The sequence below is a fragment of the Mesocricetus auratus genome, unplaced genomic scaffold, assembly GCF_017639785.1.
Source record: "Mesocricetus auratus isolate SY011 unplaced genomic scaffold, BCM_Maur_2.0 Super-Scaffold_100055, whole genome shotgun sequence".
NCBI lineage: Eukaryota > Metazoa > Chordata > Mammalia > Rodentia > Cricetidae > Mesocricetus > Mesocricetus auratus.
This window is the reverse complement of record NW_024429232.1, coordinates 3538332-3553812: the sequence shown is the minus strand read 5'-3', so window position 1 is coordinate 3553812 and position 15481 is coordinate 3538332. Positions and strand designations below refer to the sequence as shown.

Below are 15481 nucleotides of genomic sequence, written 5' to 3'. Positions count from 1 at the left end.
GTCTACCCTGTGCCTCTTGTCCCTTATAATGTGACCGTGTGGAGTACACCTAGGCCTGATCTACATGCCTCTTGACTCTCCTAACATGGGGGGGGGGCGCTGCAGCTAACTGGAGTGGGGCACATCTTTTTTTTTTTTGTTTTTTTCGAGACAGGGTTTCTCTGTATTGTTTTGAAGGCTGTCCTGGAACTAGCTCTTTTGTAGACCAGGCTGGCCTCAAACTCACAGAGATCCGCCTGCCTCTGCCTCCCAAGTGCTGGGATTAAAGGTGTGCGCCACCAACGCCCGTCGGGGCACATCTTTTATGTTCTGTGATGGTTAGAACATGGACAGCTAGCTGTACCGCCCATTCCACTTAAATCCTTTGTGGTCCACTGCTTGGGTATTGGATGAAATAGTGTGGACATCTAGGTGAGGGTACCAATTATGGCTAATTCCTGTCAGCGACATTCATCAGCCTTTGCCATTCAGAAGCAGTGTAGTCCCTCCCCCTCAAAAGCTCTCCTGTGAGGCCTGAGATGCAGGATCCAATAAAAGCCTTCGCCTGAGGAAGGATGGCTTAACAGTTAAGAGCACTGGCTGCTCTTCCAGAAGCGGGGGTTCAATTTCCAGCAACCACATGGAAGCTCACAACCAGCTGTAATGTAACCTCAGATCCGGGTGATCTGATGCCCTCTTCTGGCCTTTGGGCATTAAGTACAGAAACACTTGTAGTAGCCCATCCCCCCTCCTTTTTTTTTTTTTTTTTTTTTCAAGAATAAATTTTGCAATGTAGCCTTGACTGGCCTGGAACTTGTTAGAGATCCTGTTTCCCCAAGGCTGGGATTAAAGACATTAACCACCATGTTCAGCTTAAATTGTTCTAGTACATGGACTCATTTGGAACCTGGGTAGTTAGTTGGGTTAAGCAAATATCGTCGTCGCAGATATTTGGGATCACAGTCCAGGCCTTTGGGGGTCCTGGCTTTACAAGCAGATGCTCACAGTTGCATAGGTAACCCTGGCTGCCCATCCCTGGTCTGAGGCAAGAGTACAGCCTGATCAGAATTCAAACCCTGGTACATTCAGAGTTGCTGTTTGGCCTTTGCCACTGCTAGCTGAGGTCCACCATCCTGTAAGAACCATTAGCAGGGGCAAGCAGCTAGCTGGAGTCCGGGAGGTTGTGGGGTAGTGGTGTGCTGATATAGGGCTACTTTGGTGGCTTGGATCCCTACAACTCTAGCTGTGTAGGTGGCTCTCCCCGCCCACTGCTGCCGGGAAAGGCCCCGCCTCTGGGTCAGTTAGTTCCCTGGACCAGTGCCCTGGGGGGCGGAGTAGGACGCCATTAGCGAGGCTTGTCGCGCTGTGTATGCCATTCGGAATTGCCATGGAGGCGGATGGCGAGGGGCGCGCGGTGGTACGGCCACTGCTCACTGACCTTTACCAGGCCACCATGGCGCTGGGCTATTGGCGTGCAGGCCGGGCATGCGAGGCAGCAGAGTTCGAGCTCTTCTTCCGCCAATGTCCGTTTGGAGGCTCCTTTGCCCTGGCCGCCGGGCTGCGGGACTGTATGTGCTTTCTGCGAGCCTTCCGTCTGCAGGACGCAGGTAGCTCCGCACCCCACACGGGTAATCCTCTGGCTGGGAGAGAATCCCACTCCTGCTTCCATACCCCTGACCCCTGAGGGGACCTGCACTTGCCTGGCCAAGTCCTTCCCCCAGACCACACGTATTCTCTATCGCCCCAGACGTGCAGTTCCTGGCTTCAGTGCTACCCCCAGACACTGACCCTGCCTTCTTCAAGCACCTTCGGGCCCTTGACTGCTCTGGGGTGACGGTGCAGGCCCTGCCAGAGGGCTCCCTCGCCTTCCCTGGTGTGAGTGTCCTGCAGGCTGAGTGGGTAGAGAAGGTGGGTGGCCCTGGAGGTCTGGCTGCGCAGCTAATCACTCGCCCTGCAGGTGCCATTGCTGCGGGTGTCCGGGCCCCTCCTTCTGGTACAGCTCCTGGAGACGCCTCTGCTCTGTCTGGTCAGTTATGCTAGGTGAGCAGAGTTCCTGAGCTCTGGGGCTAAGTCGTCCCACTGAGGTAACTGCAGTCCTCACCTGGGTTCTCCTGGTCTGTCACTCTCCACAGCCTGGTGGCCACCAATGCTGCTCGGCTCCGCCTGATTGCAGGGCCGGATAAGAAACTACTAGAGATGGGCTTGCGGAGAGCTCAGGGTCCAGATGGGGGCTTCACGGCCTCCATTTACAGCTACCTAGGCGGTGAGGCCCGGGAAAGGCCTAGGGTGCGGAAGGGAAGGTTCCGTTTTTACCCGGGTCTCCTAAGCCTGCCCGCCTTTCCACCCAGGGTTCAACAGCAGCAGCAACACACTTGCTGGACAGCTGAGGGGCGTGCCGGTGGCAGGGACCCTGGCACACTCCTTTGTCACTTCTTTTTCGGGCAGTGAGGTGCCGCCCGACCCGGTCAGTACTGTTTTATTTGGTGTCGGTTCCATGTTGCCCAGACTGGTCCTAGAACCCTGATCTTTGTGTACTTCCTGCTGGGCCTTCAAGTCAGTTTCCCTCTCAGCTTTACTCTAGAGGACAAGATCTGGAAACCCATTCTTAGCCCTGCACACCTGGCCCAAGGCTGCACTAGGAAGCTGGCAGCATTACATGGCATCACCTTTGCCCTCAGGTCATGGTCTACTGGCCACTCCCAGGTTTAATACTCTAGAACCATCTTTTAACTAATCTCTCTCTACAGATGTTGGCCCCAGCTTCTAGTGAGGGCCCCACGGTGGACCTGACGGCCAGTGTAGATTTGTGGCTGAAGCGTGTGTGCACCCACCTGGGGCTGGGGGTGCAGGAACCACACCCAGGGGAGCGGGCGGCGTTTGTAGCCTATGCGCTGGCCTTTCCCAGGGCCTTCCAGGGCCTGCTGGATTCCTACAGTGTCCGCAGGTGAGCTGTGAGCATTGCGTCAAGGCAGCCTCAGAAGAGCAACTGAGCTCCTGATCCCTTTCTTTTATATATATTTATATGCAGGAGTGGTCTTCCCAACTTTCTTTTATATATATTTATATGCAGGAGTGGTCTTCCCAACTTTCTGGCAGTAGCCCTGGCATTGGGGGAACTGGGCTACAGGGCAGTGGGCGTGAGGCTGGACAGCGGTGATCTGCTTCAGCAGGCTCAGGAGATCCGTGGGATCTTTCGAACTGTTGGTGCCCAGTGAGTTACCCATGAGGGGTGTGGTATGCCCGCTAGAAACTCCTTGCGGAAGTCCTAGGGAGATGGGACAAGGAGGGATTTTTGCCTTTTTTTTTTTTTTTTTTTTTTTTTTTTTGGTTTTTCGAGACAGGGTTTCTCTGTGGCTTTGGAGGCTGTCCTGGAACTCGCTCTGTAGACCAGGCTGGCCTCGAACTCACAGAGATCTGCCTGCCTCTGCCTCCCGAGTGCTGGGATTAAAGGAGTGCGCCACCAACGCCCGGCTTTTGCCTTTCTTATAGGGAGACCATGGGCCTATCTCAGGAAAAAGGCCTGGAAGGGGGTCCTAAGAAAAGAGTGGGTATAGGCACGGCTGCTGGGGAGGGAGGGAACTAGGAAAGAGGCCAGGGTGAGCCAGGAGCATCTGCGGGGATGCTGCCTCTGAACCCATTGCATACACGCAGGTTTCAGGTGCCCTGGCTGGAATCTGTTCCCATTGCGGTCAGCAACAACATTGATGAGAAGCAGCTAGGAAGACTGGCCCAGGAGGTGGAGTGCAGAGGGATGGGCGGGCAGTAGTCCCGGGGCCCTGGCTCCCTGCGGGTGGCAGCCTGGCTCAGTGTCACCTCCTCTCCACACAGGGCAGTGAGGTGAACATCATTGGCATTGGCACCAGTGTGGTCACCTGTCCCAAACAGCCTTCTATGGGCTGTGTCTACAAGGTAAAGGGAGTGTTTGGCTCCGGGTGGGGCAAGTCTGGAAGAACGTGGGTGGCGGGCGACAGGGGCCCTGCTATCTGAACAACCTGTCCTTGCAGCTGGTGTCTGTGGGAGGCCAACCTCGAATGAAACTGACAGAGGACCCTGAGAAGCAAACCCTGCCTGGGAGCAAGGCTGCCTTCCGGTTTCTAGGCTCTGATGGTGACTTCCCTCTGCTTTTCCCTTGGCCTTTCTCAAGTCTCCAGCCCTTAATTGACATTATTCTTGCCTTTGCTCAGGGTCCTTCCAACTGGACTTACTGCAGTTGGCAGAAGAGCCCCCACCCAAGGCTGGGCAGGAACTCAGGGTTTGGCCCCAGGGAGCCCAGGAGCCCCGCACTGTGAAGCCAGCCCAGGTGGAGCCCTTGCTGCGACTCTGCCTGCAACAGGGCCAGGTGACTTCCCCTCATCTGCACCTTCCCTCCAGCTGAGCTCCGATCCCCAGCCGGCATCTCCAGCTCTCCTTCCCTCTCCCCTGCAGCTGTGCGAGCCACTTCCATCCCTGGAGGAGTCCAGAGCCTTTGCCCAGCAGTCCCTGAGCCGCCTCAACCCCGCTCATAAGCAGCTGCAGAACCCTACAGCGTATCCGGTAGGCCTGTGGGTGGTCTGCCCTGTGTGCCCTGTGTGCCCCCTGCCCCACTCTCCGGCCCCAGCTGCCCAAACCCTCTTCTTCTCTCTCTACAGGTTGCACTATCAGAGAAGCTTCGGGCACTGGTTGTCAGTCTGAGTGCTGGGGGTCCCTTGTAAAACTAAGCTGTGGGGGTGGTGAACTGCCAGCAATAAAATGACTCACTGTCCCCACGACGTATCCTGTGTCATTAGTTCACTGGACTTCTAGGAGACTTCCAGAGCTGGGCTGGAATTGAGTTGGGGTGGCTCAGGGGCTGCTGGGCAAAGGCTCTGGAGTCCTCCAGGGATGGGCGTGGCTCACACAGCTGCAGGGGAGGGGGAAGGAGAGAAGGAGATGCCCCACGGCTGGGGATCAGAGCTCAGCTGGGCGGGGAGTCGGCCATATGAGTCGGCACAGGCCCAGCGTGTGGGAAGGCAGCGTGGGGCTGGACTGTGGGGATCAGGTCTGGGTGGAACATCATGGCCACAAGTCACGGAGGACTTATGTTCACCTCTGTTCTGAGGATGTTATTGTGAAGGCGTTCACCTGCTAGAGGCAGAGAGGGGGTTCCTAAGGTTGAGCTGAGGTGTCAAGAGTCTAACAGCCTCAGGCTCCCATAGCTACTAAGGGCAATGTCCCCATCAGCTGAGACATCTCAAGCTCCCCACGCCAGCCCTGTGTGATCTGCTATAGGCCAATCAGGGGTCTCGGTTTCCGACCAATAACCAAGGAAGGAGGAGAAGACTGGGAAGGCTGAGGGGCCAAGGAGCTGGCCCTGTGAGGGCTGGAAGTGCCTGGGCACAGCAAGCCAGGCAAGGCTCAGAGGAGCTGCCCAGGGGGGAGTGTGCAGGCCACTGCTCTGCTGAGGGGGAGTGTGCAGGCCACTGCTCTGTTGCTGTGTGAAAGCCATGACCACAGCAACTCTTACAAAGGAAAGCAAGTGTTTAACTGGGGGCTTGCGTACAGTTGCAGAGGTTAATCAGTTCTCATGGTAAGGACGTACAGGTGACATACAGCAAACACGGTGCTGGAGGAGTAGCTGAGAATTCTCTATACAGAAGGAGACACTGCGTTTGGCACGGGTTTTTGAAACCTCAGAGCCAACCCCCCCCCGAAGAGACACACTTGCTTCAACAAGGCCACACCTCCTAAGCCTAATCCTGTCAAATACTGACACTCCCTGGTGACCAAGCATTCAAATGTGTGAGCCTATGGGACCATTCTTTTTTGTTTGTTTGTTTGTTTTTTTTGTTTTTTCCAGACAGGGTTTCTCTGTGGCTTTGGAGGCTGTCCTGGAACTAGCTCTTGTAGACCAGGCTGGCCTCGAACTCACAGTGATCCGCCTGCCTCTGCCTCCCGAGTGCTGGGATTAAAGGCGTGCGCCACCAACGCCCGGCCTATGGGACCATTCTTACTCAGGCCACCACAAGAGGTTCGTCGTGGCTTGGTGGGAGGCAGAGTTGGGGCTTGGGCAGCCTGAGGTGCATGGGCTGAAGAGGGTGAGTGCCCACTACTTGGGACACTCCCACACGTGCTTCCTTCTGCCATTGGCCTAGCGACTGTCAGACCTGTCCATCCAGCTCCCCTGGCCTAGCTCTGGGGAGTGCCTTTAGTGGGGCGGGGTGGAGAGTGGGGATTTAGGGCAGAGGCTGGGTCGGCTCTGAGCAGGGACTTGGAAAGGGATGCAACTGGGCACGCGGTATACACTAGGCGGCCAAGGGTGGTATACATGCACACTGCCTAGGCAGCCAAGGGTGGAGGACACAGGGCATGAGGCATACCACTCAGAACTGGCAAGGATACAGAGTGGCCCACATCAACAACAGTGGGCACTCGCAGATGTACTTAGGAGGTTTCACCTGCCCTCACCTCATCTGCTCCACACCCTGAGGATCTCAAATTCAGAGATGATGACAGCATCTGACCACACCCATTCCCAGGATGTCTGGCTGTGTGACCAGCCCCTGACCCTGCTAGATCCTCCTCACGATGAGACGATCTAAAACCGCCCTGGACCCCTCCCCCAGATGAAAGGGACGGGCAGCTGGGTTAGAGACCTCTCTGGAGTCCACTCTCTCCATGGGCACTGGTGACCAGGGCCAATCTGGACAGTCCACTTGACTCCAGCAGCCTGGGTAGAAACCCTTCACAAGCCCAAACTAGAATACCTCTGTGATTCCCCGGTCAACCACCGGCACACGCTCAGGCACGTATGCACGTATATGCCCACGCCACCACGCCTGTCTGTAGGCCCGCCTGTGGGCCCGCCCGGGGCCCGATTGTAGGTCAGGTCTGGGCACAACTTCCCTGGAAGTGTGGTGGCGGGTGCCGCTGGTAGGAAGACCATGGCTGGGGGTGTGTGGGGCCGGGGCAGGGGTGGCCCCGTGGGGTCCCTAACTCTGACAGCTCTAGCTGAAGGAATCCGGGCTAACCAGGGACAGCCTGTGGGACCCTCTTCCCCAGGCCCTCAGGCTGAGCCCCTGGAGCGTGGACCAGGGGCTGAGATCTACACTCAAACACTGACCCCGGCCTTCGAGGCGCAGCCTGGGAACGAAGGGGTCGCCCCCACAGTTGGCAGTGAGAACTGTTCCCCACAGGATGCCCAGGAGCCAGCACCTGAGAGACCCTTCCAGGTGAGCTCGGGATGGATGATGCAAGGTTTGGCTCTTGTTCACTTGGCACCAGAAAGACAAGAAGTTCTGGAGCTGGGGAGAGCGTTGAGGGGGAAGAGGGTGTGTGGCCATTTGAGGGAGGGTGAGGCCGGGAGACTGAGGAAGACAGCTGACAGGCTTGGGGACTTCACAAACTGCATGTCCCCCTCTCCTTTCTCTAGGCCTCCCTGTATCCCTGGGAGGAAGGGGCCCTTGCCGACCTTGCGTTGTATACAGCTGCCTGTCTGGAGGAGGCTGGCTACGCCGGGACCCAGGCAACAGCGCTCACTCTGTCCTCAGCCCTGGAAGCCCAGGGACAACGACTGGAGGATCAGGTGAGCATTCCCACCCCACCCGGAAAATCCTGAAAGCTTCCCTTCTGAGTGGGAGGAGACTACACCCTCAACCACACTCCCCCAGAGGCTGTTCTTACTGAGTTGGGGGTGGGTACCGTGCTGCCAAGAGTTTCCTTTCGAGTTAAAGGCACCCTGACTCATCTGTCCCGTTTACTCAGGTCCACGGTCTGGTGCGTGGGCTGCTGGCACAGGTGCCTAGCCTGGCAGAGGGGAGACCCCGAAGGGCAGCTCTACGGGTGCTGAGCGCACTGGCTCTGGAGCATGCGCAGGATGTGGTGTGTGCGCTGCTACACAGTTCACTACCCCCGGACCGGTAACCCGATTCATCCGCGCATGTGCGCGGCCCCACGCGGCTTCCTTCCTTGCCCCCTTCCGGCTTGATGCTTGCTCATAGAGTCCGGCCCCTGATGCACCGAGCTGTAAGGGAGCAGGGACTCAGAATCCCCTCCTCCCCACTGTTGCTGTGCCCCAATCCATACCCAGGTTTAGTTTAACACACACACACACACACACACACACACACACACACACACACACACACACACACACACCTCTTCCTACTGCCCCAATCCATACCCAGGTTTAGTTTAACACACACGCACGCACACACACACACACACACACACGCACGCACACATATACACACACCTCTTCCTACAGACGTGGGTGGGATAAGTAAGTAGGGTGGTTTGGGCACTTGGAAGCCTCTGGCTCTTTGGGTCACTTACCCCAGAAGTTACCTTTGGTTTATTCTCTACAACAATAACAATAGTAGTAATAGCAGCAGCAGTAGTCATCAGGTCTGTCGCCCTGTTCCTGTCCTAAGAGGACTCAGTGTGGTCCAGATGACTGCTAATCTCTGGGGCTGGCTCTGTTGTAGTCTGCATTTACTAGTCTGGGATGTGGGCCAGTGGAAAGGCAGTTGACTTCTGGAGGTTTTCCCGGCGTCATAGCGGTAGTCTTTCCCGACGGTTCCCCGCGGCTCCCCACAACACGGCCCTTTCCCCCCAGGGTGGCCGCCGAGCTGTGGCGAAGCCTGAGCCGAAACCAGCGCGTAAATGGGCAGGTGCTGGTGCAGCTGCTGTGGACGCTCAAAGGCGCAGGGGGTCCCGAGCCTGGAGCCCTGGCAGTAAGTGGCTCCAGCAATGGCCACCGGGGGGGGGGGGGACGTGGCCCAGCCGCAAGCCGCTAAAGAGCAGCCTTGTGGTGGTGGGACCACGGATTGGCTCCTGGGTCACACTTGCATGGGATGCTCTCTGCACATCCATGTCTGACAGAGTTCCGAGGGTGGGCTCCTTTGATCTGCAGGCCACGCGTGCCCTTGGGGAGATGCTGGCAGTCTCCGGCTGCGTGGGAGCCACTCGAGGCTTCTACCCTCACCTGCTGCTAGCACTGGTCACACAGCTGCACGAGCTAGCTCAAGGCGCTCACTCCCCTGACAGCCCTAAGGTGTGGGAGCCTTGTCACCGAGGGCCACCTCACAGCCACGCCAGGTGAGAAGGCACACTCGGGTAGGTGATGGGTGGGACAGGCCCGACTTGCCCTCACTGCCCAGCTGCTCCGCTGTCCCCTCCTCCAGCTGCACGGTGGAGGCCTTGAAGGCCCTGCTCACGGGAGATGGTGGCCGAATGGTAGTCACATGTATGGAGCAAGCCGGAGGCTGGAGGAGACTGGTAGGAGCCCACACGCATCTGGAGGGTGTCCTGCTGCTGGCCAGGTGAGGAACCTCCCCAGGACAACACAACAGGAGGAGACTCCCCGCTGGCCAGGTGCGGTGGTGGCGTGGAGGGGGTGGTGGGGGTGAGCCCCGCCAAGCGAAGGAAGAGTTCCCTTTCACCCTTTCTAGTGCAATGGTGGCGCACGCCGATCACCACCTGCGAGGCCTTTTTGCAGACCTGCTTCCTCGGCTACGAAGTGCCAGTGACCCGCAGCGCCTCACAGCTATGGCCTTCTTTACTGGGGTGAGCCTGCTTTCCGGAAGAGAAGTGAGGGGTGACTGCCTGGCTAGACACAGGGAAGCACTGACCCTATGCCCCTTTGCCTAGCTGTTGCAGAGCCGGCCCACGGCACGGCTCTTACGGGAGGAAGTCATCCTGGAGCGACTTCGAACTTGGCAGGGCGACCCAGAGCCCACCGTGCGCTGGCTAGGCCTACTTGGTCTTGGTCACCTTGCAATGGATCATGGGAAGGTGCCAATCGGGTAGCGTCAGGCCGGGTGGGTCCTAGGTGGAGTCTGGACGGGGCCCGCCACAAGTCCTGTCTTTGCAGATAAGGCATGTGAACACGCTGCTGCCGGTGCTCCTAAGGGCGCTGGGCGAGGGCGATGCGCGGCTCGTGGGCGCCGCGCTAGGCGCGCTGCGGAGACTCCTGCTGCAGCCAGGAGCGCCCGTGAGACTCCTGAGCTCTGAGCTGCGACCACGCCTCCCACCGCTGCTGGACGATGTGAGCAAAATCCTGCCCTGTGGTCCCACCGTGTCCCACTTGGAATTGTCCATAGATGCGCAGCCCCACCCACAGGCTCTCCCTAGGGTGCCCAGCCAGTTGTCTGTGGTCCTGCCATCAGATGGGGGCTTAATCTGAGGCCCCGATCAGGACCTGCCCCTCCTTGCTCTGCACTGACCTCCTCTCCCACTCCCGCTTCCTTGAGCTGACTGTATTTTCACACGAAGGCTCGGGACTCCGTCCGTGCTTCAGCAGCGGGACTCCTTGGAACCCTGGTGCGGCGGGGTCAGAGCGGGCTCCGGCTGGGGCTCAGGGGACCCCTGCGGAAACTGGTGCTGCAGAGCCTGGTGCCGCTGTTGCTGCGCCTACATGACTCCAGCCGGGATGCTGCTGAGGTCAGTGTTCCGTCCCGCGTCTCTCATCCAGTACTCCTACTCCTGCCTTGCAGCCTCTCTGAAGGTTTCCAGCCAGGAACAAGAACCCCAAGGACCTTCAGGCCCAGGTCCTCCTCACCCTCAGTTTTGCCAACCTTTTCCTGGCCGCAATCCCCTTTCTCCCACCACTGGCCGTCTTCTGGACCCCTCACCCTGATTGCTTCCTCCATTCCAGAGCTCAGAGTGGACATTAGCCCGCTGTGACCAGGCCCTTCGATGGGGCCTGTTGGAGGAGATGGTCACTGTGGCTCACTATGACAGCCCCGAGGCTCTAAGCCGTGTCTGCCACCGCCTGGTGAGTAGAGGAAGCGCCGTGAAGGGAGAGGGCACGGTCAGCTGCTCACTTGTCCCAGGATTCTGTAGGCCACTCCCCCTCAAAGCAGCCCCCCCCAGCTAAACAGAACCACCATGCCCCCATGAGGCCAGCCCCTAGCCGTGGTTCATGTCGCCTGCCACTGATATTCCATGCTGTCATGAGCATTTGTGTTCCTAGGTTCAGAGATATCCAAGCCATGTTAAGCATTTCCTGAGTCAGACCCAGGGCTACCTGCGGAGCCCCCAGGACACCTTGCGCCGGGCAGCCACTGTGCTCATAGGTGAGGCGGTCTTATCCACTTGGCTAGGGTTCTAAGAGCTGACCAGCCCCTTTCAGGGTTGGGCCAGACCCCACTGGTTTGCTCTGGTACACAGGCTTCCTCGTCTACCATGCTCGCCCCAGTGGAGTCAGTCAGGACCTGTTGGACTCTTTGTTCCAGGGTGAGGACTACATCTGCCATGGGGTAGGGTACTGGAGAGCTGTAGGGTGCTGGAGAGGAGTGGACAGGGCAGAATGGGTAAGGACCGTCCCCAGGCTCCTCTCCCACGCATCCTAAGTGCCTCTTTATACAGACCTAGGACAGCTGCAGGGCGACCCGGAGTCTGCGGTTTCCGCGGCAGCGCACGTGTCTGCCCAGCAGGTGGCGCTGCTTGCCCGGGCGCAGGTCCAACCACGCCGCTCCAGCCTCTTCCGCTTCATCCGCCAGCATTCATACCCTACAAGGCCCCATCCACTCTATGACGATAGTCCGTTCCTACGCCGGAGCCTTGCGGGCCGATGGAGCTGCCCTGAACCTCGTTGAGCCAGGCCAGGTATCCAAATTCCTGGGCACACACTATTCATGCTGTCACCAATCCCTACTACAGCAGATCTGCAGAAGAGGCTTGCTCCAAGGACAGTGGCACCCACTGCCCTGTAACTATTTTCTGTGACAGCTGTGTCGCGGAGGGCACATTCCATCTCAAGTCCTTCCAGTAGTCTTGGTCTATCTATTTATTCTCGGCCAGGCCAGTTCGGCCAACTCCTGGAGTGTGCCCTCTGCTCTAGGTTAGACCTGGCATCCGTCCTGCATGGCTTCTGCTTCCCAAGCAAGGATCTGGCACTGAAGTTGATGCCGCCGTAGGATGCGCTGCCCTCTTCCTAGGGCTCAGTATGCCTAGCCATAGTCTTGTTTTTTGTTTTTTGGTTTTTTGGTTTTTCGAGACAGAAGGTTTCTCTGTGTAGCTTTGGAGGCTGTCCTGGAACGAGCTCTTGTAGACCAGGCTGCTCTCGAACTCACAGAGATCTGGCTGCCTCTGCCTCCCGAGTGCTGGGATCAAAGGCATGTGCCCCCACCGCCCGGCGCCTGGCCATCGTCTTAGCCGCCACGGCTTTCCTAGTTATGTCAGGAGTCCATCGACCCTGTTTCTTCTCCATTCTCCATTCCTCACAGCTGTCCTGGCTTGTGTCAGGCCAGGTGAGGAGACACCCCAGGACAACACAACAGGAGGCATTGACTTGCTCTCCTGTCCCTACTCCTTTGGATAACCAATCCATTTCCTACCCCAACTCATGTCAGAACCCACGTGGTCTCTAGAAGGTATCCCTGAGATCCCTCTGTGCTGGAGAGCCCCAGCCAGGGCTGTACCTGTGTGCTGAAGCATGGGGAGCAGGCATTCCACACCCACCACCAGACTGCCCAATGTCCTGCACAGGGCTCAAATGGGAAGGCAGGCTGGACAGACAGGAAGAGCCAGCCACGGGCGTGACCCCACCCCTCCAGGCACTCACATAGGCAGCTTCCTCCACTTAGAATTAGGGTGTCGTCAGGCTGCCGGGAGACCTCACAACTTAGCATATGCACAGGGCAGTGAATAATGCCAGGAAGCCGTTTCCCCACCCCGGAGTCTCTCTGGGACAAGCTTGGGACCCTGTTTACCTAGCCCCTTCACGGGAGGTGCTCAGAATAAACACGAGTGGGTGGCAGGGGTTGGACAACTGTCCCAGAAAGCGGTTGTTATGAGCTCGGCCCTGCACAAGATCCAGCTTGGCTTGCGGTGAGCAAAGCGGTGTGCAGCAAGGCTAACAGCAGCGGCTGGGGACGGGGCACTTGTTGCTGCTACAACTCCAGTCCCCAGGACCACCAGCTTCTCCCGCAGACAGCCCTCCTACTGCAAGTCCAGCAGCTAGCGGCTGGAGTTTGACCTATGCCCTCCCTTTCTTCTTTGTTTGTTTTGTTCATTTTTTTTTCCAAGACAGGGTTTCTCTGTGTAACAGCCCTGGCTGTCCTGGAACTTGCTAGGTAGACCAGGCTGGCCTCGAACTTGAAGAGATCCACCTGCCTCTGACTCCCGAGTGCTGGGATTAAAGGCGAGTGCCACTGCCCAGCTTTTTTTCTGTTCTGTTTTGTTGGTGCCCCTCCCCTTCCACATAGAGCCTCTTGTAGGCCCAGCCAATCCCGTCGCCTTTCACTGGCGAGCTCACTGGACCTTCCATCTGGGATTTGGGTGTGGTGGGCAAGACCTGCCTATGCTCTGCCCTCCAGGACCTAAGGGCCCCGAATCGTTGTGGGGCGCCATGTTTTCTAGGATCTGCTTCCAGGGGTTTTTCAAAACACTTCTGGGTAAGATGGCTGTCCTGGCTAGTTTTATGGACATAAGCTAGTCCCGTGAAAGGAGGGAGCCTCAGTTGAAAAAATGCCTCCAGCTGAAGAACATTGTCTTAATTCGTGATTGATGGGGGAAGGCCCAGCCCATTGTGGGCGGTGCCATCTCTGGGATGTAGTCCTGGGTCTATAAGAAAGCAGGTCGGGAAGCCATGATGAGCAAATCAGTAAGCAGCACCCTCCATGGCCTCATCATTCCCTCCTGCCTCCAGGTCCCTGCCCTGACCTCCCTCAGTGATGGACTGTCACCTGCAAGTGTAATCTGAAATAAACCCTTTCTTCCCCAAATTGCTGTGGTCATGATCTTAGAGACCCTAATCCAGACACTGGCAGAATAGTGACTGCCTCTTCGAGAGCTGATGAAAAAGTCAGACTCAGAAGAGAAAGGGAAAAAGATTGTCAGAAACAGAGAAGAGCCTTCGGGAACCCACAGAGGACGAGGAAGGATGGAGGAGGAGGACAGACATGCCACACAGAGAAGGGCGCCTGACACAGGCTCAGCTGCACGGTCCCTGGCTGGGGGAGGGCCTGAGAAGCTACTTCCAAAAGGGAAGGCAGATAAAAGCTCAGCAGCCCACCTCCAGGCAGCCCACAGCACTCTGCAGCCCCAAAGACGACCGACGAGGGGTCTGATCTCTCTGGCTATGGTCTGCAGCTGAATGAAACCTCACTTTGTTGGGCTAAGACGGGGGGAGGGGGAGGGAGTCCCCAGGTCGGGGGGCTCCCACTCCATCTGGGAGAAGGAAGGCCTAGAAGAGCACATCTGGGGAGCACCAGGGTCAGACACCAGCTGGCAGAGGTGTGCAGGCGGTAGCAGGCTGGCCCAGAGCAGGAGACGCACAAGGAGGGACAGACATGAAAAACCTCTTACTTTGTTTTCTTCTGAGACAGGGTTTCTCTGTGTGTAGCCCTGGCTGTCCTAGAACTCGCTCTGTAGACCAGGCTGGCCTCTAGCTCACAGATATACACCATCTCTCCCTCCCAAGTTCTGGGATCAAAGGTGTGCACCACCACCACCTGGCAACACTTTTTTTTTCCAAGGCAGGGTTTCTCTGTGGCTTTGGAGGCTGCCCTGGAACTCGATATGTAGACCAGGCTGGTCTCGAACTCAGAGATCCGCCTGCCTCTGCTTCCCGCGTGCTGGGACTCAAGGCGTGCACCACCAACGCCCGGCTCCTTTTTTTTTTTTTTTTTTTTTTTTTTTTTTTTGGTTTTTCGAGACAGGGTTTCTCTGTATTGTCTTGGAGGCTGTCCTGGAACTCACTTTGTAGACCAGCCTGGCCTCAAACTCACAGAGATCCGCCTGCCTCTGCCTCCCGAGTGCTGGGATTAAAGGCGTGCACCACCAACGCCTGGCACATTTTTGTTCTTTTTTTTTTATTCACCTTTTATTCGTCTAATTTTGTATCTGAACTTTTTCACTATTTGGAAGTCTTGTTTTTTGTTTGTTTGTTTGTTTTGTTTTTCAGAGAGGGTTTCACTATGTCTCCCTGGCTGGCCTAGAACTCATAGAGATCCCTCCTGAGAGCTGGGATTAAGCATCCAACTAAAACTGTCTTTTAAAATACAAATAAAAGCATCTAAGGCAAGCATAGGCTAAAGCGGTTCATGACAGCTGGGCATCACAGAAGACTCTTCAGTCTAATGCTCTCCCAACTGAGGTATTTCGGCTTGCAGAAGACTCTTAAAGGGCACTATATAGAGAGAGGGGAGGAGCAGACCTCAATTACAAAAGCACAGGAAAGAATATATTTCGTGAGAGGAACAACAGAATAAAGGACCCCACCAATCCAGTCCAGCAAGCCAGCGACACCCTGATATTAACAGGGAAGAAAATAGACAACAAACAACAACCAGCCCGTCACAAAACAACAATTCCGGGGTTGGTACATAAATCTCAAAAGTAGCCTTAAATGTACACGGATAAAACTTAGCAATAGCCGGGCGTTGGTGGCGCACACCTTTAATCCCAGCACTCGGGAGGCAGAGCCAGGCAGATCTCTGTGAGTTCGAGGCCAGCCTGGTCTACAGAGCGAGTTCCAGGACAGTCTCCAAAACAATACAGAGAAACCCTGTCTCGAAAAACCAAAAAAAACCAACCAAAC

The 15481-nt window shown here is 56.8% G+C and overlaps 2 protein-coding genes across 3 annotated transcripts; both read left to right on the top strand.

The window, feature by feature from the left end:
- Positions 1–1302: 1302 nt before the first annotated feature.
- On the top strand, positions 1303–4724 carry Naprt (nicotinate phosphoribosyltransferase). Of its 2 annotated transcripts, XM_040736409.1 has the most exons (13): positions 1303–1586; positions 1727–1854; positions 1937–2019; positions 2112–2242; positions 2328–2443; positions 2727–2923; positions 3050–3190; positions 3631–3715; positions 3808–3888; positions 3984–4086; positions 4164–4318; positions 4405–4512; positions 4608–4724. In XM_040736409.1, the coding sequence occupies exons 1-13, from the start codon at positions 1349–1351 to the stop codon at positions 4668–4670; spliced, it is 1629 nt and encodes a 542-aa protein (XP_040592343.1). In that variant the 5' UTR covers positions 1303–1348; the 3' UTR covers positions 4671–4724. The 2 variants fall into 2 exon arrangements, with proteins under 2 accessions (XP_040592343.1, XP_040592344.1); XM_040736410.1 differs by lacking the exon at positions 1727–1854 and having other exon boundaries at positions 1308–1586.
- Positions 4725–6777: 2053 nt separating this feature from the next.
- Positions 6778–13570, top strand: Mroh6 (maestro heat like repeat family member 6). The gene is made up of 14 exons (XM_040736444.1): positions 6778–7166; positions 7367–7519; positions 7699–7853; positions 8552–8669; positions 8849–9033; positions 9120–9257; positions 9387–9501; positions 9586–9729; positions 9809–9982; positions 10210–10377; positions 10592–10711; positions 10910–11012; positions 11107–11172; positions 11305–13570. The coding sequence occupies exons 1-14, from the start codon at positions 6879–6881 to the stop codon at positions 11532–11534; spliced, it is 2157 nt and encodes a 718-aa protein (XP_040592378.1). The 5' UTR covers positions 6778–6878; the 3' UTR covers positions 11535–13570.
- The last annotated feature ends 1911 nt before the right edge of the window (positions 13571–15481 follow it).